The 23,881-nt window shown below is 46.0% G+C and overlaps 1 protein-coding gene across 16 annotated transcripts in view; it reads left to right on the top strand.

The window, feature by feature from the left end:
* Nucleotides 1–23,881, top strand: part of Lnx1 (ligand of numb-protein X 1) — a 110,597-nt gene that overhangs the window by 56,263 nt on the left and 30,453 nt on the right. For 13 of the 16 annotated variants that reach the window (XR_001784629.2, XR_003955588.1, XR_003955587.1 and 10 more), the window contains 3 exons: nucleotides 18,420–18,661; nucleotides 19,281–19,433; nucleotides 23,097–23,299. Coding sequence is in view for 11 of the 16 variants with exons in the window: in NM_010727.4 (NP_034857.3) it covers nucleotides 18,420–18,661; nucleotides 19,281–19,433; nucleotides 23,097–23,299 (598 nt within the window). In the remaining 5 variants the exon portion in view is untranslated. The remainder of the gene's footprint in view (nucleotides 1–18,419; nucleotides 18,662–19,280; nucleotides 19,434–23,096; nucleotides 23,300–23,881) is intronic. The other 3 variants (XM_017320690.2, XM_030254175.1, NM_001159580.1) reach the window with 1 other exon arrangement.

The following is a 23,881-nucleotide window of genomic DNA, read 5'->3' as shown; positions in this document are numbered from 1 at the left end:
GGAAGCGTCAAGCCATGCAGACTCCACATGTGTACTCCGTGACTCCTTCCTTCCTTGTGAGCCGGTCTTCAGATCCAGTGCTCATTAAAAACAAGCATCCTTTGGCATGGTAGAGCTGCTTTGTAAAAGAGGCGTTCTTCCTCTTGGTACATAGTTTGACAAGCAGAACACTACCTGGATGACGGCCCCCACAGCGTGCCTGGTGGGCACACATGTGCGGGACCCAGTGACTCCATTGTATATTTTGCCTCTCTCTAGTTGACTCTTCAAAAGCACTGTTGACTTTCTAGGAGTTGAATTGGTCCCGGAGGTAGCATTGACTGGTAGAGAGAGTGTGGGTTCGAAGTCATACAGAGCTGTTTCTTATCTGTCACTTACTAATGCTTGTATTAGAACTAAGCCTCCAAGGAAAATCCTCCCTGCTACGTGACATTGGGAAAGAAACATATCTCTAAAATGGAGACCAGCACTGGGTTGGTCTCAGGTTTGGCAATGATTATACAATGTGGAAATACGATGCATTGTTTCTCTGAGGGCGGCTGCCTCTTCCAAACTCGGCTCTTCACTTATTCTAGGGCAGGAAACCCCTACCTCTCCATCAACAGTTCTTGACATCCACCACAGTGTCAACAAGAGCACCACAGTAGTTACTTTTATACAGCTGTGGCCAAAACATTGAAGAGAACACCTTGAAAGAGGAACAATCATCGCTCCCCATTTCAGACTTCAGTCTATGGTTGCTTGGCCCCGTGCACTTGAGCAAGAATGTTAGGTCGGTGGACATATGTGATGGGTGGTTCTGCTGAACAGGAAGCAAAGAACAAGAAAGGGACTGGGAACAAATAAAAATGTCAAAGGCACTCCAAGGACTTGCTTTCTTCAACAAAGTCCTATCTAAAGTTTTCACTCTCATTACATGACCCTATCTATGGGAGAGCACTTTAGAGTCAAACCTTACCAGAGACCACAGTGATAGCAAGGTCAAGGGAAAACCTACTGAACATTATTAAGAACACACACACACACACACACGCACACTAACTTAAGCTTCAGGGACTGTTTATCAAACTATATCTTTTTCAGAAGACTGTTCGAATGAAAAGAGCAGCAGTGAGTCACAGCCTCTTAGATCTCTGGTGGAACAGAGACCTTTATGCAAAATGTCAGTTTTATGTAATCCAATTGATGGTCAATTTAAGAGTAAGGCTGACCAGCCAGATTGTAATTAAGTTCGTGGAAAAGAAAGCCGTCTTCTGGATGTCAGTTCTCAGCACTGTAATTAACCAAATCCTCTCCTGTAATTATCTAGATCCTCTATTACTGACAGGCAAGCAGGGGGATAGAGAGGCGTGTGAGTGGAGTCCTCTTTGAGTGCTTAAGGGTGATCATCAAAGTCAAAAAGGCAGCCGATTGCCCTACACGTACGAAAGCACCTGAACACTGTTTCCTGGAGAGTACCTGGGTCAGTCTTCCAGGTTCAACACTGACACAGAAAACCCATGAACTGCTCATGCACCCACACCATCGGACTTTATATAAGCCACATTCAGAATTGCATGCAGTGTCTGTAGCGATCCTTCCTTAATTTATGTCAAGAGTCCTGTTCTTCAGGAGATGGCTATAGTTAGTCATCTGGCTTGATATTGTCATGAACAACTCACAATAAAAGAAAGGACTAACGTATTCATAAGAACTTACAATATCTGGAGGAGTTCAGTTGCAAAGGATGCTGACACCAAGTTCCCTCTTGGGAAGCCCTGCATCTCCGGCTATGTTAATGCCATGCAGTTTCCCTATGGCTATGCTAACACCATGCCGCTTCACAGCCTGGTCTCCTGTTTCCATTCAAAAATGAGCAAAAGTTTTACTTGAGTAACTCAGAAGTCCCTGATGCCCCCCTCCCCCTGCCAAATCTAGGGACTCCGTTTCCTCCTGGGTCGATTAAAGTGTTTGACCCCATTGATTTCACTGTAGTTTCTGGTGACAGATTTTGGTCATGAACAAGGTTAATAGTTAAGTTGGGAGATGGGTAAAATGACAAGTTTAAGTTTCAATTGTGTGTTTTTCAATGTCCACTGCTGTTCCCTCCCTTGGGTTATGGAATCCCTCAAAGAATTGAAAAAAAAAAAAAACCAAAGAAACAAAATCTTTAAATGGATTAAAGCTTAAAGGGCAATCTCGGTAAAAACAGAAGCCAGGACCACGTTTAAGAATGAATCCAGGTCACAGTTTTGAGCACTGGGTGTTTTCTGGACACAGTATGGGAGTTGCACATATGAATTCACAACATTTGAGATAGAGTGCTTGGAACCTGTGCAGGCTCAGGCCAGACAAAATTCTAGCATGGAGAGAGGAGGTAGGCTCCAAGTCCCACCCCTAACAACAGCTAAGGAGCTATTGGCAGCTGAGGGCTGATGTTTGAAAAGGGAGAGTCTGTTTCTTAAACAGTGTACACCGTGATGGGTAGATCACCCTCCAGTGATAGCGTGGAAGCAAGAGTTTGTGGGCAGCATACGCTGTACTTACATAAAGGTCATGAAGTTGAGTAGGTAGGGAAGATAGGAATGGATGTGGGAGAAGTGGGGGAGGAGGTAACCATGACCAAGTAGAAGTTATTTAGAATGTTATTTCAATTTTTCGTGCAGTTTTTGAACAAGGACTAGGCTGACCAGTTTTCACACAGGTAATTACAGTCAAGATTCTAATTACTGCTAATTACTACAATATTCCCACATCGCCCTTCAACAAGTGCTTCAACAACGAAGGCTGAGAGCCGACTGCTTACTGATGCTTGATATCGTTCCTCTCACAGATCTCAGGCTATCGAGTATGCTTAGATTCCATAGATTCCAAAGTCATTCAAGATAAAATTAAAAAAAAAAACTTTAATGTGATTTATCTTAAGCCCAGAAATATCACTGGGTTTACTAAGATGACCTTTTAATGTAGCTCCTGAGATATATAGAAGTTTCAGAAATAGGGGCTGGAAAGATGGCTCAGGGGTTAAGAGCACTTGCTGGCCTTATATTGGACTCCATTTTGGTTGCCAGCACCCAAAGTGGTCTTACAACCACTTGTAACTGCGCTCCACATAGACATAACATAATTTTGAGGTCACGAAATGCGATTTGCAGAAAGAGTACTAAGTTTCCGTTAAAAATGTTGAGAAAGAAAGGAAGTTCATTGAGCAAACAGAAACTGTTTGGGAAGATGGAATTTTTATTCAATTTGTGCAACAACAACAAAAAAAAAGACTTTAGCACAAAAGAACCAAATGTCTTCGTGGGGCACATTGACAAACGGGGAGGAAGAACGCAATTTCTCAATATCCAAGTGTCAAGTCCTGTGCTTTGGAGGGTCTGTGACTTCCAGCCTGGAAAGTGTTAGACAGAGGAGGCCTTTTCGTAGTTACCCAAGGAGTGCCACGTAATGGATGTGAGGGAATGGAGGAATGGTTTTGAAATGTCATCTGGAAATAATTTCCACTTGAATGCCATGTCACCTTCTCCCATGTCTATCTCCACACGGAGCTGTGACCCCTCTGCACAGCCCCTGGGGTTGAATGGACTTCACAAAAGCACAAAGACCCAAAAAAAGACTCCTGCTGACATCTGGGTGCCCAGGCTATTTGGAAAGCCCATCAGAAAACCACAGTGGTCAGGCTGCCTTGATTCCTGTTACCCCAAAAGCCGTTTCCCATCAACCTTGAAGTAAAAAACATTTGATCCGTAGTCCAGTTCCCAAAAATGTGCTATTTATGTGTGTGTATGTGTTTGTGTGCGTGCGTGTGTGTGTGTGTGTGTGTGTGGGTGTGTGTGTGTGTGTACATACGTGCATGTGCATGCTTGTGCATGCTACAATATTAAGAATTAAACATAGGCCTGTTACATGCTCTGTGGTCTCTGCCCCGGACCCACATCTCCAATCCTCTTTGCCATTTATTTTGGTTTTATTTGCTGTTTACTTTGATATTGGGTCTCGCTCCCTAGGCCAGGCCAGTTTGGACTCCCTCATAGATAACGCAGAACCTATTATCCTCCTGCCTCAGCCCTCTGAGTTCCTGACATCACAGGCCTATGCCTCCAGGGGGAACTCATTTCCAAATGTTCTATAAGTAACCAAGTAGAACAATTCTCAAAGGAACCAAAAATAGCAGGGACTAAAGTTGGGCAAAAAGCTGCCCTCCTTCCCTACCCCTGCGTACATATTCCCAATCCCTAAACAGTTTACAGAAAACCCTCATTGTCTGTAGCTTGGGACTCTCCAGCTCCCCTCCCCCAAAATGTCCAGGAAGAGAAGTTGATGACCTCAAAGAGGCCAGAGAGTCCTAGGATGGATAAACTGTCTTGACATCTCTATGAAGAATTAACCTGGCATGTGGACTGTGCCCAAACCCTCCACCATCCCTCATCAACCTCTGTCAATTGCACATCTGGTTTGAGCTTTGGAATTCTTCCGAGGCACCCCAGGGAGCAGCACACATATTTATCAGACTCCCCTGGCTATCTGCTAGGCTTTGTCTAAACTAAACAGGGAGTTTATTCTTCAAGTTTCTGGGAAGTACTGGAATTGCTTACAATGTAGAGCTGCAAAGGTTGCTGTAAAAGAACATATTGAAGCAGCCATTGGAAGGAGGGACATTTTGGACATCCGTCTAAGAGAATAGCATCCAAGCGAGCATGCACTCGGAAGCATCTGAAACCAGGAACTCCTCCACCACATCCCTAGCTTCCATTAAATCTTTGGGCCAAAACATAGGAAAAAGGGGGACTATGTACTACTGTCATTGGTAAGAGCATCCCCTTGGGGTCACAGCCCTGATTTCACACTGTCTGCATTAAACAAGGTAGCCAGCTCATCTGGTATGCCCAGGACTGACCACTTTTTAGATGATAATTCTGTATCTCTGAACCAGGTTAGTCCCGGGAAAACAGGGACTGCTAGTCACTAGAGGTTAACCATGACCTTGGGCAAGCTAAACTGTATATTGTTTCCAAATCTGCAAAAAAAAAGAGAGATTGATCAAGCTTGCCTGACAGGTTTTAACAGGGGTAAATAGGTTAAGTGTAAGTGCTCAGAACTGAGCCGCCTTCAGGACAATGAATATTGCTTACTTTGTCATAGACAAGTATGCAGAGGATTTAGGTCAAGATAAGAATCCCAATACTATGTCTGGCTTCCAACTCTTGCCACTGTGTTGAATCTCGTTGTCTGTACCTGTAAAGTGGGGGTATAATATCTCCCAGTTAGGACATTGTTGAATAGGCTAAACCCCAGTTCATGCCTGTTATTAAAAGCACTAATCTAATGACTGTCATAAGCACTGTCATGAACAATAGCAAACAGGGCACACTGGCCAGCATGAGCTACTTGCAGTGCCTCCTCTCTTGAGAAAGCCTGCTTTCAACAGCGAATACCCTGCCTTATGCATGCAAGAGAAAATAAAGTCTGGAACTAAAGAGCTCCCTCTAGAGGCAGAATAAATAACCCACCTAGCAGTGCCCATGAAGCCCAGATAGGAACCTTTTAAACTTCTGCTTCTAGGACGAGGAGGCCAAAGCTATTCCCAGAGATAATTAGGTTATTTCTGGAGATGGGGATCGTCAGTGAAACAGGAAGCCCAAGGGCATGCAGGGACCTAGGATGTGCACTCTGCTGGCAAATGGCCCTGGTGACAGGGCAGAGGCAAGGACACAAGCTGTGTGGTGCTTGTGGCTCGTGTCTCTCGGCCTCAGGCCTGAAGGCACTGGCTTGATGAGAGCAGGCTACGCTTGGCAGATCACGCTGCCTGAGTTCTTCTCAGCAGCCACCCAGTGGATGATACAGTAGTAAAGAATAGGATATACCCAAGAGCTGCTTCTAGATTTCCTTGGGTCTCCCCTGCTTCTTGTGTTCCAAGCACCTCTTGCTTATCAGCCACCCACGTGCATGGCATCTTACTGCCCTACTGTGCACACCTCAACCAGAATTCCACCGTCCTCTCCAGGGACCAGCTGTGTGATCCTGGGAAGGTTCTCTGTGCCTGGAGTATACCAGTGTTTTCCTCATAGGGCTGGTGTGAGGACTGAATGGATCAATACATGTTTCACAACATGCCTGGTCCGTAGTGCATAGCACGTAGCATAACTGTCAGTGTGAGTTGCCCCAACTGTTGATGATGAATTTGAATTGTGAACTGAGGTTCAAAGGATCAAACACAGTGCCAGAGCCATTTACATGAAGGGAAAAGAGGTCCAGTTCCTCTCTGTGCTTCTTTTCCTCCTCACTCCATCCCTCAAATAGAAACTGGCCCCGTTCAGAGACTAGCCAACCGTATCTCAGGCATACAGACCATCTTGGGTAAACTGAGTCACGCGTGCCTACTGAGGTTGGCATCGGACCCTTCATTACCTGTGTGAACTCTATCCTGAGGGCACCTTGTCCCTCCTCACACCCCATGTCCACCTGGGAGCCCCAGGCAGCTAGAACGCAAGTCCCCATCTCACATGGCTTCTCAGCTTGTTTGAAAATTTTCCTTTCTGGTGTTCATTAACAAGGGAACTGGGTGGCTGGAGAACTGGGGACATTTTCCCCCAGCGGTTTGGAGGCAGAAGAGAGGAAGTGATCCAGAGAGGCCATGTGTGGCTGGTGGGGAAGCCTGTTGGCTCTTTAAGATGAGCTCCATCTAGGTTCAAATTTATTCTCTCCCTCTAAGCTGACTACCAAGAGTACACTTGCCCACTGATCCTGCTTGACTCCTTAACTCATGCCAGCCTCACCCAAGACTACACATAAGCACCAACGCTTATTGCCGACATGGTTTCTGGTAGCAAACAAGTGACCCTGTGGTCCCATCCCACATGGAATGGGAAAGGAAGCATGGGGTTTAGCCTAGAAGGGGGATCAAGAGAATGTTAAGAGTAATTTCCAGAAAGTTCCTGGAAGGGGGCTTGTATTCAGGACCAGAAAGCTTGGAAACTAAAGCAATCCTGTTGGTGGAAACTGCACTGTTGCTTGAGTCTCTTCCAAGTATCATGATGAGAACTAACCGGCAGGGATGGGTCTCACTGGGGGTGGGGCGCGCGGGGAGGTGCTCAGGAGCCTCTGTGGGAGTGTTCGGAGGATGATGGCTGATGCACTTATTTTTATCTCAGACACAGTAGAGATGTCTAGTGTTTTCCATTCCAGGACTTGTGAAATATTGCCATATATTTAAAATATAGCCTGCCTCCTCCCCCACTCCAAAAAAAGGATTAAGGCAGCTTGCAACTATTAAACCGTGTCTAGTCAGCACAATTAGAAGCATAAACAGAAAGTATCTAAAAACAGAAGGAAGAAAAAAATAGCTGTTCTCAGCCCCCCCACCCCATCCCCCGGAGCTGTTTTAACACAGCCTGTGACACCCTGTCTGCCTGCACATTGCACACGCCAGTGAGGGCTGAGTGGTGATCAGGGTAAGCACGAGTTTGCTCTCTTGAAAGCTGTGATCTCTGGGAGAGAAGGGACAGTCATTCAAACGGGAAACGCTGGATGTGGCGGCACAGGCTTGTAAGCCTAGCACATAGGATGCTGAGGCAGGAGGATCTCACGTTCCAGACTAGCCTGGGCTACATAGTGAGAATCTATCTCAAAAAACATCAAGGGAGGAAAGGAGAGAGGGAGGGAGGATAGAAGGAGCGGGCAAGGGAGGAAGGAAGTGGGGAGAAAGGAAGGGAATGGCTGGCTGGCATTTGGCAATGGCAATCCTGTGTAGGCCAATGGTCAGAGAGCCTGAAGAAGTGACTTTGGGTGGAGCACCTGTCAGCTTCATTCCTTCTGCCCTCTCCCTCTCCAGACTTAGCATCAGACTTCTCTGTGCCTACTGTCTCCAGCCCCAAGAGTATAGCTTAGCTTTGCTGAGCCCCCGGGAGTGGGGGCTGGTAGTCAGGTGTCCCAGTTTAATTCACTGTTCTACTCTAACATTTCTCCTCCCGCTGATCTCACTTCCACTCTGTGTGTCCCCATCGGCAAGGCATGTTACAGGGACATGGCATGGAACCTACCATTCCCTGCATCCAGCATGAACTTAGATTCTTGGGGTTTTTTAAATGGAGTGTCTACACCTTGGCTACTACCTTCTTGGGGTCTTTGAATGGGGTGTCTACACCTTGGCTGCAGCTGCTATGCCTCATTTCTCTGGACTCACCTCCTCTGCAAAGCCTTCCCTTACACCCCTCAGCAGGGTGTGTGCTCTTCTGCTCTGAGCTCCCCCAACACTAGTCTCTACTAGCATCTCTCCATTAACAAGGCATGAGGTTTTTGCTGTGTGTCAGTCCCTCATGTGTATTGTACAGTATTGTTCTTTTCATTTATGTCTACTATTCACCTTGAGGTGAACTAACCACACTGTCACCTTGAGGTGTACTAACCACACTGGGTACTGTTTGTTGCCTTGCATTCCAGGCTGTGCTGGGCTCTCCACATGAATATCTAAAGCACACAGTAAACAGACATAGTAAGTGAGCATCACTGGGTCCATTGGGAATGAGACAGGGGGTTGGAAGTGGGGAGGATGACTGAGGGAGTTGAGTAGAACCTGTGCTTGCCAGCTAGGTATTTTCAACCGGAGAGGCTATACTTTCTTTCACCACCCTGTGTTTCTTACATGGCCTTCCATGAATTTGAATTCATTGAATGAAAACATGTATTCTAGTACTCCTCTAAAAAGCCCCCCATTGTACCAGCATAATGAATGCATCAAAAGAAGGCATGTGATCAAAAGTACTCATTAGGCTTGAGTATAGGCATAATGATTTTGAAACATACTGAAGCTGACTGTGGGACATCGGTCTATATTCCCAGCCTGCAAGGAGCTAAAGCGAGAGGATTATAAAGCCAAGACCAGCTTACCAGCCTGGGCTACATTGCAGTGAGAACCTCCCCCCCCCCAAACAAAACAAACAATAAAACTTCCAGCGTTTCGTAGGGAGTCTGTGAGGAAGATAAAGGCCAGTCTAAAGTATATTCCCTTGTCTCCTTTCCCCATCATTTTGTGTTGGAATATGTGGGACTAAAAAGGGATGTGATGAGCTTTCTGAGGGAAAGGGTCCCATATCACAGTCAACCACAGATAACTAACACTTTGCCAGGGCTGTGTGGGCACATCCTGCAGTTCCCAACACAGTGTTTCTGTCAACGCAGTACTGGAAGGGTTTACTGACAGCCCTGTGGTTGCCCAGAGCTAACCATTAGCAGAGGTCAAACTGGTGTCTCTACCACCAGCCATAGAAGACATGAGAATCTGTGAGCCAGCTCTTCCCAAGTCCCAGAAGGAGGAAGGAAGGCGTCATCTCTGTCTTAGAGGAGGATGCTACATGGCCACTAGTTCATCCTATTGGGCCAATTGTGGCAAAGTCTTCCTATGTAGCCCAGGCTGACCTTGAACTCAAGTCCTCCAGTACCATCTTAAATGCTGTGCAACCACACATCCTAAAAGTGTGGCTTCCTGATGACGCCCAGGACGCACATACGGAAAGAGAGTGCTGATTTCTACACGTGGTCCTCTGACCTCCACACACATGTGCTCCGAGTATCTTCCCCTTGTAAGTGATGAATTGCAATATTTTTGTAATTGTACCTTGACTAAGTAACTATTCAGGTAAATGTTTCTCTGTGAAGGGCACCGTCTCAGAGGTCATTACATACAACTATTTGTCATGTTGTTTTAGGGGTTCAGACCCTCATCTTGAAGAGTCTGAGTGTGAAGGTGGAGAGGCTTAGACTCTGTGCTGAGCCAGCACAGTGCCTTGGGGAACACAGGGAGAGCATCCCATGGCAAAGACAGGAAACTGTCGTCTCTCTTAGAAGGCCATCAGCCATTTGGTCATAGGGGTTCCATCCCGTGGCCTTGTCTAATTCTGATCATCACCCAAAGACCCCCAATCTCCAAGCACCACACTCCGATTAAAATTCCATAATCTTAATACCACAGGAGGATTATGTTTCAACACAAACCCTTGAGGGATACATTCAAACCATGTCAAAACCATAGCAGATGCTGTGCTGAGAATAAATGGGGGGGGGGGAACAAGTGTGGAGCTTAGAACCCTGTTAGGAGGTTGGGGCCCTAACCCAGACAGGGGGTGGACTTGGGGGCATCGGGGATGAGAAGCTGTTGTTTTCCAGAGGGTTTTTTGTTTGTTTGTTTTTTGTTTTTGTTTTGTTGTTGTTGTTGTTTTTGATTGGACTGCACATGGGGTGTCAAAGGAAATCGAGGGCCTCGAGGATGAGTCTGGGGTTTTGGCCTGAACAGGCAGAAAGATGCATACGAGAAGCTGTTTAACACAAGGATTCCAGAAGACTGACTTCCCAGGTAGAATCAGGATGGGTGGATGTTAGGGTGGGGATGTATTAGATGACAAAGTGAGGATGTGGAGTGGGTGGCTTGATCTGGAGCTCAGGGAATCTAGAAAGACCTGGACTAGAGCCCAGGCTGTGTGAGGGAAGAAGACACGGAAGTCATAACTGGATTCAGACCCCTGCTTCTTGCTGTGACCTTGACCAAGGGATTTTTTCCCTTCAACTACCCTCATCCTTATCGAAGAGGTGATGTATGAGACCTAATGTCTCAGAGCACTTGGGAGAGTTAAAGGAGGTCACATTTGTAAACCAGCACCTTGTCCATAGCAAGAGGCTGGTGGCTGTTTGCTTCCACCGGCCAGCCTCCTTTTGAGGAGTACAGACCCCAGAAGTACGGGAATGTCAATAAGAGCTCTGACTCATCCCACTAGCAAAGGAGAACATTTTCCCAACGAGTTTCTGAATAAAAACAACACCTCTCTGTGTGATTAAGGTGGATGAGAGGGAGAGAGACTACAAACCAGAGGGAGGAGAGTAGGCTTAGTGTATGCACAAGGCCATGGAGGGGTGAGCAGAGCCAGGGCAGCAGCTCCAGAGGAGGTAGGGCTGGACACACAGGAGCAATGCTTCATCCTTGAGGGTCATCAGCAGCCCGACAGAGAGCACTGTGGGGCCTCCCCACAGCTTGTTTCCTAGTGACCTCCACAAGGGACAGCCTCTGCTTTGTTCTGGAGCAGAGCCTCCTAGCTCATCCCAGGGCTTCCACCTGAGGCACAGGGTCACTTGTGGAGATAATGGAGCATCAAAAGCCTCAGACCCAGCTGGTGGCAGGGCACGGGCTTCTCTCCAGAATGCCCCACCTTTGACTCCCTTTTCGTGGAAGAAATAATAGGTATATGTGATAGGATGGGATGTGAAGCTATTGAAAGAAAGAAGAACCGCTGAGAACTAACTCTCAACCCCCAACTTGATCAGAAAAGTGGCTGGGACCTGGGGCTGAAAGGGGGGCCCTCTTAAGCGCCTGTCTTACCTCTGTGCACACATGCACCTCACACTCACATAGGTAGCAGATAGCAGAATGCCGGGATTTGGGGGTTAGTCTGTTGCTATTTATAAAAATACTAAATTCTGAGCCCCAATGTCTGGTTGCCATGCAGATGAGTGTATTCTCACGCATGCCGGCCTTTCTTGTGTAAACCTTGCTCCCCAGTTGAAAGATATTGGTGAATAAGGGGCTGGAGCCTGTGATTTGGCAGTAGAGAGAGAGAAAGGTGGGACTTGAGAATCATGTGAGGGGTCTTGGAAGAAACCATGGGGTCAGGGGTGGAGGGGACATGAGGCCGGAGGGATCATGACTCTGTAGCTAGAAGAAGTCCACCTTGAGGATGGACTGATGGAGCAGAAACAGCCTGGGCAAGATTCAGATAGCAGGTAACAGGGCCATATGGCTGGGATATAAGTTAGAATAGCTCAGAACCTGCCCCAGGCTAGGCTTACAGCTTGTAAATAAAATACCACGTTTCTGTGTCTCTTATTTGGGAGCTAGATGGGAAAGAGTGGGGCAGAAACTCCCAATAAAAAATGTTTTTACATCAGGAGAGTCATGTTGCTGCTGCTGCTGCTGTTTCGTGTTCTTCTTTATCCTTTTCATTTCAAGACAGCGAAGGGCTCCTGCAGGTTTACAGTGACATCTGTGTAGCCTTGGCAGTCCTAGAACTTGCTTTGTAGACCAGGTTGGCCTCAAACTGAGAGATCTGCCTTCCTCTGCCTCCCAGCTCCAGGGACTAAGGGTGGGTGCGCCACCCCACATCTGGTTTATATTGCTTCTTAGAGGACTGAAAAGAAACAGGCCCGGCTCTCTTGCATTTGCAATTTTTTCTATTAATGGGGCTTGGAATGTGCTTTGCTTTGAGATAGACGTATGCTGCATGTGTGTTTGTGTTTTGTTTGGACCACACAGTGTTTTTAAGCATGGTTTGGTGCCAATATTTATATATATATATAAAATCAGAAGATTTCACATTCAGATGTGGGGTCTAGTATCCAGATTGCTTGCTTCCAATAACACTGGCCTAGCTTTCTTCAGTGAAGCTCTGGGATGGGACTGAGTCTATCTGTCAATCAACACTGCTCACCATGTTTCCCACCCTCCCTCCCTCTCCTCCTTGCTTCACTAAGCTGTTGTGATCAATAGCTGGGTTAAAGTGAGAGCCGACTGGGCAGTTCATGAATTCTACGTGAGGAACTGAGTCACATTTGGATCAGAAGTGAACGGAGAGAGGTAGTGAGGAGATCAGCTCAAAGGAGAGTTGCATAGCTATCATAAGTGGGTCAGGTCACAGACAGCAAGGAGCCCTTCCCTAGAGGTGAGTTTGCACTAACCAGCAGGCTGAATTGTGTGAAGGACACCCCCCTTGGGATATTTGCAAACTACGTCTGAGGACTGAGCCTTGTGTCCTACTCCCATTAGCAACTCATACCAAAGACTTGGAAATTTCCTAGGAAGAGGTTTCCTTTTCTCTACTCACTCCATCCCCTCCTCCCACAATTGCAGGGCACCTGGTGCCTTCAGAAGCAAGCTGATCTGTGGCTCACTGCTGGCTTCAGTGAAGGAGCTGGGGACCCGACTTCATCACTTCTAAGAAAAATGATCTCAGGATACTTGTTTCAGCAGACAGCGTATCCAAAGTTTGTGGTTTGGGTTGGAAAAATAAATGGTTTTCTGTGTTCCTTACTCCCATCCTTCAAGTTCATGGCCATCACCACCTGAGTGCAGGCGCAGGGTAACTGAAGGGAGCATAAATCCTGCTTGCTTTGAACACAGCCCAGGGTGCATCCTATCTTCCTGCCCTGGCCAACATTAATCACCTCTTCCTTCTCTGCTTCCCCCCATTTGTGCCTGTAAATCAAGAGCCCCCAGTATTAGTCACTGCAGGAGCGATAATTAGAAAGTACAAGCCATTACTTTCATCCATCACTCCGTGCCTCAGATTCAGGCTACGCCAAGAAGAAAGCTGACATTATAAAAGAATGGGTCATTGTTATCCTGGGCTGTTTTTTAAAGCCTATAAGTCTGAATATTTCTGCATTGTAGATTCTTCAACCTCCCTGGCTATTATAACTACAGCTAGGAATAGAGGCCAAGGAGAGAGAAGTCATTCATTTTACACTGTGTTCCTTTTCTGGACTCAAAAATATGTCTTTAGAGCCCCAGGAACCTGAGACAGCTATGGTGTGTCTTAATGGTTTGGTCTTGGAATTTACCATCTTCGGGACTCTAAAGGCACCAGTATGACATTCAGCTGCCTCACAGGGACAGGCTATGTCTCCAAAGAAAGGCATAGCTTTCCATAGGAACCATTCCAGACACCTGTGCTCTGGCTGAGCGCACGGTCAAGGGCACCCCTGCCTGCAGAGAGAGGCTGTCTCAAATCCACTGACAAGTCATGGACTTCCTTTCCATGCACTGCTGACCAAATGCTGCTGGCCCACGGGCAAGTGCTCCGCTCTCCAATTACAGCTTTGGCGCTCTCCGATGCATCCCCGGCTCCGATTTTTTCCATCACACAGTATTTCTTCCAATTTTTAAATTCCCCATAGCAACAACTTTTCTCTTCTGGAGCAGAATCATTCTGAGCCAAAGTAACTGATGAGGAGAGTGAAAACAAAACAAAACAAAACAAAACAAAACAAACCTCACCGACTCAAAAGGGATGGTAGGCTCCCTAGGGGAGGTATAAGCTGTGGCTTGTTCTGGCCTGTCCATCTTCTGGAAAATGAGGGTGTAAAGTTGTGTAATCACAGGCCGTTTCTACTAAGAGTAACACCACATTTCATCACATTGAGGATGCTACGGACTGTTAGAAGCATTGCATTGTGTTTACTGACAAGAAAAGGGAATCTTTACACGTGCTTCCCGTTAAATTGCCCAACCACCATTAAACATGGCTAGGCTGCTCACACCAGACACTACTGGCTTTAAATGCACTTAGGCGAACCTGGCAACGACCTCTGGCCTGGGTCACATTGCTCCGTGTGAAACAGGCGATCCTTTTCCATGAAAAATGTAGCATTGCTTTCATCCCCCTGGGAGTGTCTTTCTAATGAAAGAAACCATTTTTTTCTTTATTTATTTTATTTCTAAATTTTATGTGTGTATATATATACACACATATATATATGCGTCTCTGTGTATGTGTGGCAGGTGGGGGCGTGGGGTGCACATGAGTATAAGAGGAGTGTTCATGAAAGCCAGAGGAGTTAGATCCCTCTGAAGTGTGAATTTCAGGAGGTTGTGTGAGCCACACAATATGGGTGGTGGGAGCTGAATGAGGTGGCCTCTGCGAGAACTGTATGTGCTCTTAACAGTGAGCCATCTTTCCAACACTTGGGGCATTTGGGGGCCACAGAGAGGGCTCAGTAGTTAAGAGCACCCACACTGGGTGTTCTCTGAGAGGACCTGGGTTCTCTTTCCAGCATCCACATGCAAGTTCAGAACTGTCTGTAACTCGAGTTGTAGGGGAGCTGATACCTTCTTCTGGCCTCTGCCAACCCCAGGCATGTATATAGTCCATACACACACACACACACACACACACACACACACACACACACACACACTCACACACACACACAGAGGAGCTAAACGCTGATACACATAAAATAAATAAATAAAAATAAACCAAGCAAGCAAAGCAAATAAAGCATTTGGAAGAAAACAGCAGCATTGTGGACATTCTTCTGGGCATTGCTGGCCGCTTCATTAAAACAAAATTTGCATCCCTCTCCACTGGGGCTTTATTGTTGTTTGATTGGTTGGTTTGCTTTGTTTGGGGGGGGGGTCTTTTTAGACTTTTGGGGGCATATTCAGTGATTAAGCATAGTAGACTCTTCATAAATATATTTTGATCATATTCTTTCCCTTTCTTCAATTCCTGTGAGATTGTCCTCACTTCCTTTTCCATACAACTTTGTGTTTTTTGATCTCTCTCTAAAAATAACAAAACCCCAAAAACTAAAAACAAACAAACAAAAACAAAAACCAAAAAAATCAAAATCAAAACAAACAAAAACTCCAATAAGACAAAACAAAAACAGATACTGCACACAACCATGTGAGGTTCTGTGAGGTTCAACTGCTCCTGGGTCAGGCGCCTGCCTGGAAGTGTTTGACGTACCTAGTGGCCCTCCATTGGAGAGAAACTAATTTCTTCTTTTTCAGCAGGTACCAATTGCAAATAGCTTGTGAATTAATGAAGGGCTTTGTGTCTACTTCCCCTTCTTAGTGCTGGCTGTTTTGTCTGGTTTGAACCTATGAAGGTCTTGTGGGCTGTCTTAGTCTATGAATTACTGTGTCTGGAAGACACTGGTTCCTTGAAGCACCCACAACCTCTGGCCCTTATACACTTTCTACCTCCTCATCTGCATAGATCCCCGAGCCGTGCGGGGAAGGATTTGATGCAGACATCCCATTTAGGAATGAGTACTCCAAAGTCTCTCACTCTCTGCACATAGTCCATTGTGGGTCTCTGTGAATTACCATCATCTGCAAAACTGTGCTTCTTTGATGAAAGCAGAAGGGTGGGACTGATGGCCGTAACAGTATGTCGATAATTGATAATCGATTCTATTGAAGTCACTTGCATGGCAGCTAAAGTCAGTGATGCAAAGAGAGCGTGAACCCAGTACAGAGGGAGGAACATGGCAGTTCTGCCATGGTGTCCGCCATGCCCAGGCAATGGCACCTGCTTCACGACAGCTGCTCAGTGTCCCCAGTGCACTGACCTCAGAGATGGGGATGTGAGAGGAGTGAGTGTCTCGGAATGGGCGAAGTCAAGCAATGGCTTCTATATCCTGAGAGCTGACCATGTGCAGCGAGGTGCTAAGATCCTGGCAGAACTTCATGTCAACAAACTTCATGCCAATAACTATGTGTAGGTTGGAAATTTTTAGAGGCATGGCTAATTTTTATATTTATTTCTGGGGAAAAGGAATTGTTTACAGTGAGTGTGTATATTGATTGGCTGGTTAATTAGTTGATAGATTGGTTGGTTGACGGACGATTGACTGTGTCCACATGTGTGCAGGAGCTCAGAGAGGTCAGGAAAGAGAGCTGAATCCCCTGGAGCTGGGGTTGTAGGGAGTTGGGGTCCCCCTGATGGAGGTGCCGGACAGTAAGCCCAAGTCCTCTCTAAGAACAGCCAGAACACTCAACCTTCGAGTCCAAGCCCCGGGGCAGAGATTTTAGCCATCTGATCTAATTATTTCAGAGCTCACAGCTAGCTACATTCAGGGCAAGCCCTCTGATCCCAACTGTAGTATCCCTCCAGTCAGGTCTGCGTGCCTAAAACCTATCAACTGCAGGCCCACAGTGACCCCTGTCTCCTTTCATAAACACAAAGCATCACTCAAATAAAGTTACAAATGTTTATCCAGTTGGGTAGAGTGGTGTTCACGTATAACCTCATCACTCAAGAGACCGAGGCCGGAAGATTGTGAGTTCCAGGCCAGCCTGAACCACACAGCAAGACCCTGTTGCAGAAAACCTAAATGAATGAAAGAAAGAATGAATGAATAAATAAGTAAATAAATAAATAAATAAATAAATAAATGTTTATTTTAAGTAGTTCAGTTACAACATGATTACTGTGCTCTTTCTTAAAAAAAAAAAAAAGAATAAATAAAAAAAGAGCCAGAGCGATGGCTCAGTGGTTGAGGGCTGACAAGCTTGAGGGCAGAGTTTGATGCCTAGAACCCTCGTGGCGGGAGAGACCTGACTCCCACAACTTGTTCCCTGACTTCTTTGTGAGCTCCTCCTATGTATGTGTGTGTATACACACACATACTCACACTCACACACCCACAAATAATAAGTATAGAAAAGGACGGTAAATAAGTAGAAAAATAAAGACTTCAATCATACAAGGCAGTGGTTCTCAGCCTTCCTAAGGCTGCGACCCTTTAGTACAGTGCCTCATGTTGTGGTCACCTCCCGCCCCACTAAATTAGTTTTATTCTTACTTCATAGTTGTAATTTTGCTGCTGTTATGAATCATAGTATACATACCTGCATTTTCTGATGGTCTGAGGCAACCCCCACGACAATGTCGTCCAGGGTTTGTGTGATAAACGGAGAAGACTAACATAATCAGTAGCCCTGTGTCAGGCCAATGCCACTCAGAGGAGTTCTTTAGAATGACTTCTGCCGGATCAGCAGCTGTGTCATCTGACACCCTCTCCAGCAGAACAGTGTGTTAGCTAAATCATCACCAGTTTCTGACCAGACCGTTGTCAGCGAGCTGAAATGATTGGCCCAGTGGCAAGGAAACATGTTCGTAAAACTAAGGATCCAGATAGGCTCAAACGCTGGTCTTCAGAGCCCTGGGCATTCCTCCCTCTCCCTAATGTGCCAATGATGGTCTACTTTACAGTGTTTGGGTTTTGGGAAAATGCAGTGAATAAAATGGATAGAGAGATGGACAGAAAGATCTCTGTTGTCAATAAAAAAAAAAATCAAAGATGTTTTTCTCCCCCGATGCTGTGAGATGTGACATCTTTCAGTGTGTGAGAGCTCCTGGCATTGACTCCTCTGAAGAGCATGCAAGGCGCTACCAGACCAACCTAGCAACAGGAATGGAAGCCATCACACCCGCCCCCTAGAGACTAGCAGTTCCGAGTAAACCTTGTGGCTTTGTGGCGAGTGCGATTCTGTTTCCATGGTCGGCTAAATACAGGATCTGGGAGTGGCCTTGAGTATTTATGTCCAATGCTGTGGGATCTAACCCAAAAGAAAGGGGTGAGAATGTGATTAGGGGTTTTGGTAGTCAAAATAAACAGTCACCAAGTCCAAATGTTAGAGATCCCCGTCCTCAACCCCAGTCAGGTAGATGTGATTTCCTACTGCTTGACAGTAGAGATTATATGCTAGGAGAATATAACAGGCAATTAAAAACAAATTATTTCTCAAGTCATTAATGTATTTGGCCGGCCAGCATATATTGAATTCTTATATGTGAAAGGGAGGGGTGTACATGGACAAGCATGTGTATTGATTGGGGAAGTTCTGACTAAACATTCTAAGTGCCCCTCTGGTTTTATTCCAGCTGCAAAGGGGCCTCCCACTATGGCCTGACCAAGGACAGGAAAAGGCGCTCTCAAGATGGCTGTCCTGATGGTTGCGCCAGCCTCATGGCAACGACGCTCTCCCCAGAGGTTTCTGCAGCCGCCACCATCTCTTTAATGACAGATGAGCCTGGCCTAGACAACCCTGCCTACGTGTCCTCGGTGGAGGATGGTGAGCCAGTAGCCAACTCCTCAGACTCTGGCCGGAGCAACCGGACTAGGGGTGAGTCAAAAATGGGACGGTGTCTGGGAATGGGCCCGTGGTTTTCCCTGGGATTGCCCTCTGTAGAATACCCGTGGTGGAAAGTTCTCAAAATGTTTTTTTAAAGGGGAAATGGTTCTGGTAGTTTTGGCCGACACTCAATGTCCAGTTCTCCAACAGGAAATGAAAGTTTAAGTGACCATGTGATCTGACTTGGTAATGGAGGGTGAGGTGAGGTCTGATGATTTACAGTTCCTATAGAGAGGGTACCTCCCCTGCCTTCTTTGGAAAGTAATGTTCTATCCACTCCCATCCAAGGGGGAGAAGAGATTTTTTTTTTTTTAAATAGTGAGATATGTTATTTTACTACATAAAAAATTTAGAACTACAGGTAAATAGTGATCACTGTTTTAATATCCCAATGTCCCAGTTCATACGCTTTAGACCGAAAAGATTTCTTTTTTGCTTGTTTTGAAGCAACACCTCACTCTGCACCAGGGCTGGCTCTGGCCTCCTGAGCTTCCTGGCTACCTCCTGAGTGCTGAGATCACAGGCACACAGCAGCACGCTTAGCTAGCAGATGGTTGCGGTGAGCCTGTGCCTCTCATCTCCATTGATCTCTCTCTCTCTCTCTCCTCAGCACGGCCCTTTGAGCGCTCCACTATGAGAAGCCGGTCTTTCAAGAAGATCAACCGAGCTCTAAGTGCTCTCCGGAGGACGAAGAGCGGGAGTGTCGTTGCCAACCATGTTGACCAGGGCAGGGACAACTCTGAGAACACCACTGTCCCCGAAGGTAAAGGGAATCTCCACTGCACCCCGAGGCTGGCTGTAGGCTAGTTTGCCAGAGTCACTTGAGGGATGGTGGTAGCCTGACCAATGTCCACCCTCTGTGACCTCTGTCTTTCCAAGGGTACATAGCCTTGAGTGACCTCCTCATTTGAGTAAGGACAGGGACTCTTGGTTTCTTTGTTGTCTTTTTACACAGGTGAGGAAAAATTCGTCTGTTCCTGGGCTCCAGGTGCTGGCTTAATGCACATGAAAATAATGATTATAGTTAGAGTGTGAAAAGCATTTTACTTCATTCTCACCCAATGGCACTGTGCACAGGCTTCTGCTAAAACAGAAAAAGCCACAGACACTGCGAGTTCTATATAAACTGACAGCAAGTTAGTGCCTTTGTTTTGCCTATTGTTTTGATTTTCTTTTTTTAAAGAATTATATATATATATATATATATATATATATATATATATATATATATGAATGAATGAATACACTATAGCTGTCTTCAGCCACACCAGAATAGGGCATCAGATTCCATTACAGATGGTTGTGAGCCACCATGTGGTTGCTGGGAATTGAACTCAGGACCTCTGAAAGAGGATTCAATGCTCTTAACCACTGAGCCATCTCTCTAGCCCCTGTTTTGATTTTTCTATACTAATTTATTTATAGTGTGTGGGTGGAGGTGGCTGTGCACACCTACATACACATGTACTCACGTGCCACAGTGCATGTGACTCATGTGACTGTCAAAGGACAACTTGCAAGGGTTGGTTTTCTCCATTCACCATGAGGGTCCTAGACTGGAATTCAGCAAGTGCCTTGAGCCACTGACCCATCTTGAGGGCCCTTAAAAAGCATCTTAGACTGAAGCTGGCACATTGGCTAGACTAGTATTCTTAGTGTACACGTACCTACACACACACACACACACACACACACACACACACACGGTGCTCTAAGTGTTCTATGTGCTCAGACACCCCATGACCACGGCACATTTCCAGGTCACTGGTATCTCACTGGTGTGGCTCTCAAGATGCTCCACTGTCGACCTATTTTTCAGGAGCATATACCAAGACACACAGAAGTCACTCAACTTGTTCCAAATGACGACAGTATTGACCTTTGGGGCCACAAGAGAAAGCTGTCATATCTTAGTGTGCATATATGGTACATGTTTCCCAATATAAGTGGATCTGAAAAGACATTCTGTTCATTTCATATTGAAGCCTTTAGGTTAAATCAACATTTGTTTTCTGAGACAGGCCCTCACGTTGTAGCCTTGGCTAGCCTTAGAACTTACTGTGTAGATCAGGCTGACCTCAAACTTGCCGTGATCCTCCTACGTTTGCCTCTTAAGAGTAGTGGGCGTGCAAGTGTGCAGCAATCTGGTTCGTATGAAACTCTATAGTAAAACAATAACATGGAAAGTCACAACAGCTCTTCACGTACCAGCAAATGCTCTAAAGAGTCGTGTGTGTGTCAAAAGAATGAGAAGTGATAAAGACTGTGTGGTGGCACACGCCTTTAATCCCTGCACTCGGGAGGCAGAGGCAGGTGGATTTCTGAGTTCGAGGCTGGCCTGGTCTACAAAGTGAGTTCCAGGACAGCCAGGGCTATATAGAGAAACCCTGTCTCAAAAAAAAAAAAAAAAAAAAAAAAAAAAAAAAAAGACTGTCAATCCTAGTTCACAGCTAAGGAGAGTGATCCAGAGAGGTTAGGCAAGTAGTCCAAAGTCACACACACAAAACCACACACACACACACACACACACACACACACTGAGAGAGAGAGAGAGAGTGTGTGTGTGTGCAAGCATAGGATTTTAACTTGATGCTTCTGGCTCTTTTAACACCTTCCAAAACTGTCTTTGGGGTTGAAGGTTAAAGTCCCAGGTGTTTTATTTACTGTGCTTTGGAAAATTCATGCACAGCATCTGAGACTCCTGGCTTGGCTCTGCCGCTCCCACCACCACCACCACCACCACTTGCTCACCATGCTCTTTCCTCACGTGCCTGTGTGGCTTCGAATGCCTCCCAGCTACTGGCCAACCTGCATCCTCCATCTCCTTCCCACTGCCAATCTAACTCTTCACTCAGAAACAGGGATTAGAATCCACATGTGTCAGTCAGTGAGGACTGAAGACAAGAGTCCCAATGTCCTAGTTCAATGTACAGAGAATATTCTTAAATCCTACAATCTCTAGACAAAAAATTTTGATCGAATTCTTTCAGGTCCTGTCTAGGACAATTTTGGCAGTTTAAAAACGTTTTTAACCCTTCAAAGCCACAAGGATCTCATTGGTCTGGCTCTAAGGGACATCATTTAAGAGTGTGAGGCTGGGCATGAATGTCTCTTCCTCTGCATCCTAAGTGTCTGAGCTACACAAAAGGAGCCACTTCCCAGTTAGCCTAGGCGTGACTTGTTCTCAGCAGTTGGTGTCCCCTCTAAATACTTCTGTTCCAACTGAACTAGAAAACAGTGCCAGTCAGTGCTTCTGCCAGTTAGTTCTTGATCTCTAGGGCCTGTCCCTGTGGATTTTGACCTGGCTGTGAACATATGATTCCTGGGGAACTATTGAGGCCATAAATGTGCTAACCCTCAGAAGCCTGGTATTCCTCACCGACTCTGAGGCCATATTACTCCACAGCTTCCTTTCTGCACACACACACACATTCATAAAGGACTGTCTGTCACTGTGTAGCCTCAGAGTGACCTAGACAGCTACTCTGTGTCTGCCACAGCCACAAGGAGGGAGCTAAGACGTGACTCCTGGAGAAAGCTGACTCAGGTCAAATACTAAGGTTAGGCAACAGTGGCTCACTCAATCTTTGATCTTCTCTTTAGCACTGAGGTCAGTGATCCAGGTAGATGAGGAACACGTCTTAAGGAGACGGCTGTAAGACCATGACCTTGGCCTCTCCGTGCCTGTCAACCAGGTCTTTTGACTGCTGTGATTGACAGCAGTATCTGCCAGAGGGCTGATGACTACTGGGGCCTGAAAAGCAGAGTCTCAGATCTTCCTAAATGACCTCAGCAGAGGACAGAAGAGCAGATTCTATTTTTGTTCCTGGATAAGAAAGTAATGAAATCACAGTTCACTCCCTGAAGACATCAGTTCATTAGTTCGTTCCTATTCAAGCAGTAAGCATCAGCCGGAGGCTCCAGTGTGTAGAGAGATCTGTGCACAAAACCATGGGACAGCCAGAAAGTGCCGCCTCCACAATGTAATCAGAGTAGTTTAAACATTAATTGAAACAGTCTGTCAAATTAACATCGGGAACAGCCAGGTTAAGACAGCTACATGAGCCTGATAGCAAAGCCAGTTGCCAGATTATGGAGTCCAGATCGTGATATGAGAGATGGACACAGACAGCAGTAATGGAAGGCTGGATGCCATGAGAACAGTCTATAGGAATCGTGTGTTTAGTGACAATGAGGAAAAGAGAGATTGGGATAGAGTTGAATTGGAATTATTTTGTGCATGCCTTGAAGGAAATTCTGGGTTTCAGCCCAGGATGAAAAACATTCCAGTAGAGAATGCTGGCACCAAGGCAGGAAAGTGGTGCCACACACAGGGAACTGTCAACAGTTTAGCTTGGCATTCAGAGTGGCTGGAGATGCCCGTGGAGTAGATGTCTGAAACAAATACTGTTTCTGTCCATTTCAGTCTTCCCAAGGTTGTTTCACCTGATTCCAGATGGTGAAATTACAAGCATCAAAATCAACAGAGCGGATCCCAGCGAAAGCCTCTCCATAAGGCTGGTGGGGGGCAGCGAGACGCCGCTGGTCCACATCATCATCCAGCATATTTATCGCGATGGAGTGATTGCCAGAGATGGACGGCTGCTGCCAGGAGACATCATTCTCAAGGTGCCCATGAGGCGTGAGCTTGTAACCATAGGCTACAAGATTGTGAGCTGTAGGCTGTGCGTGGCACATAATTTAAGTCCTTAAAGGTTGGATGGGTAGGTGGGAAGAGCGATGGATGACTGGCGAGAAGATGGGTGGATAAGTGGGTGCATAGATGAATAAATAAAATCCTTCAGAGCCAATTGTAGTAGATGGGCAAATGGATGTTTAGATGGATGAGTGGACTGGTGGGTGGATGAATGGATGCGTAGCCGGGCAGATAAGTGGATGGGTAGATGACAAACAGGATAAATAGAATGAAATGAAGATAGATACTTTCTTTCCACAGTTACATTGATGTAAATCTCCTATGAAGAGTTCTAGTATAACACTTCTGGATCTTTCACTCTTCCCCCATCTCTCTATTTATAATCACTTCTCTTTGTATCATTGTATCTCTCTTCTCTCTGTTACTGTATCCCTTTCTGTCTTCTCTGCCTTTTTCCCTTCGACTTTGTTTCGGTGGTCCCTCTTTTCTTTCTCCAATTCTTACTTTTCTTCTCTTCCTCTTCTTGATCCTTCTGTGGCCTTCCTTTTAAAAGA

Source organism: Mus musculus, chromosome 5 (assembly GCF_000001635.26).
Source record: "Mus musculus strain C57BL/6J chromosome 5, GRCm38.p6 C57BL/6J".
NCBI lineage: Eukaryota > Metazoa > Chordata > Mammalia > Rodentia > Muridae > Mus > Mus musculus.
This window is presented reverse-complemented; position numbering and strand designations above follow the sequence as displayed.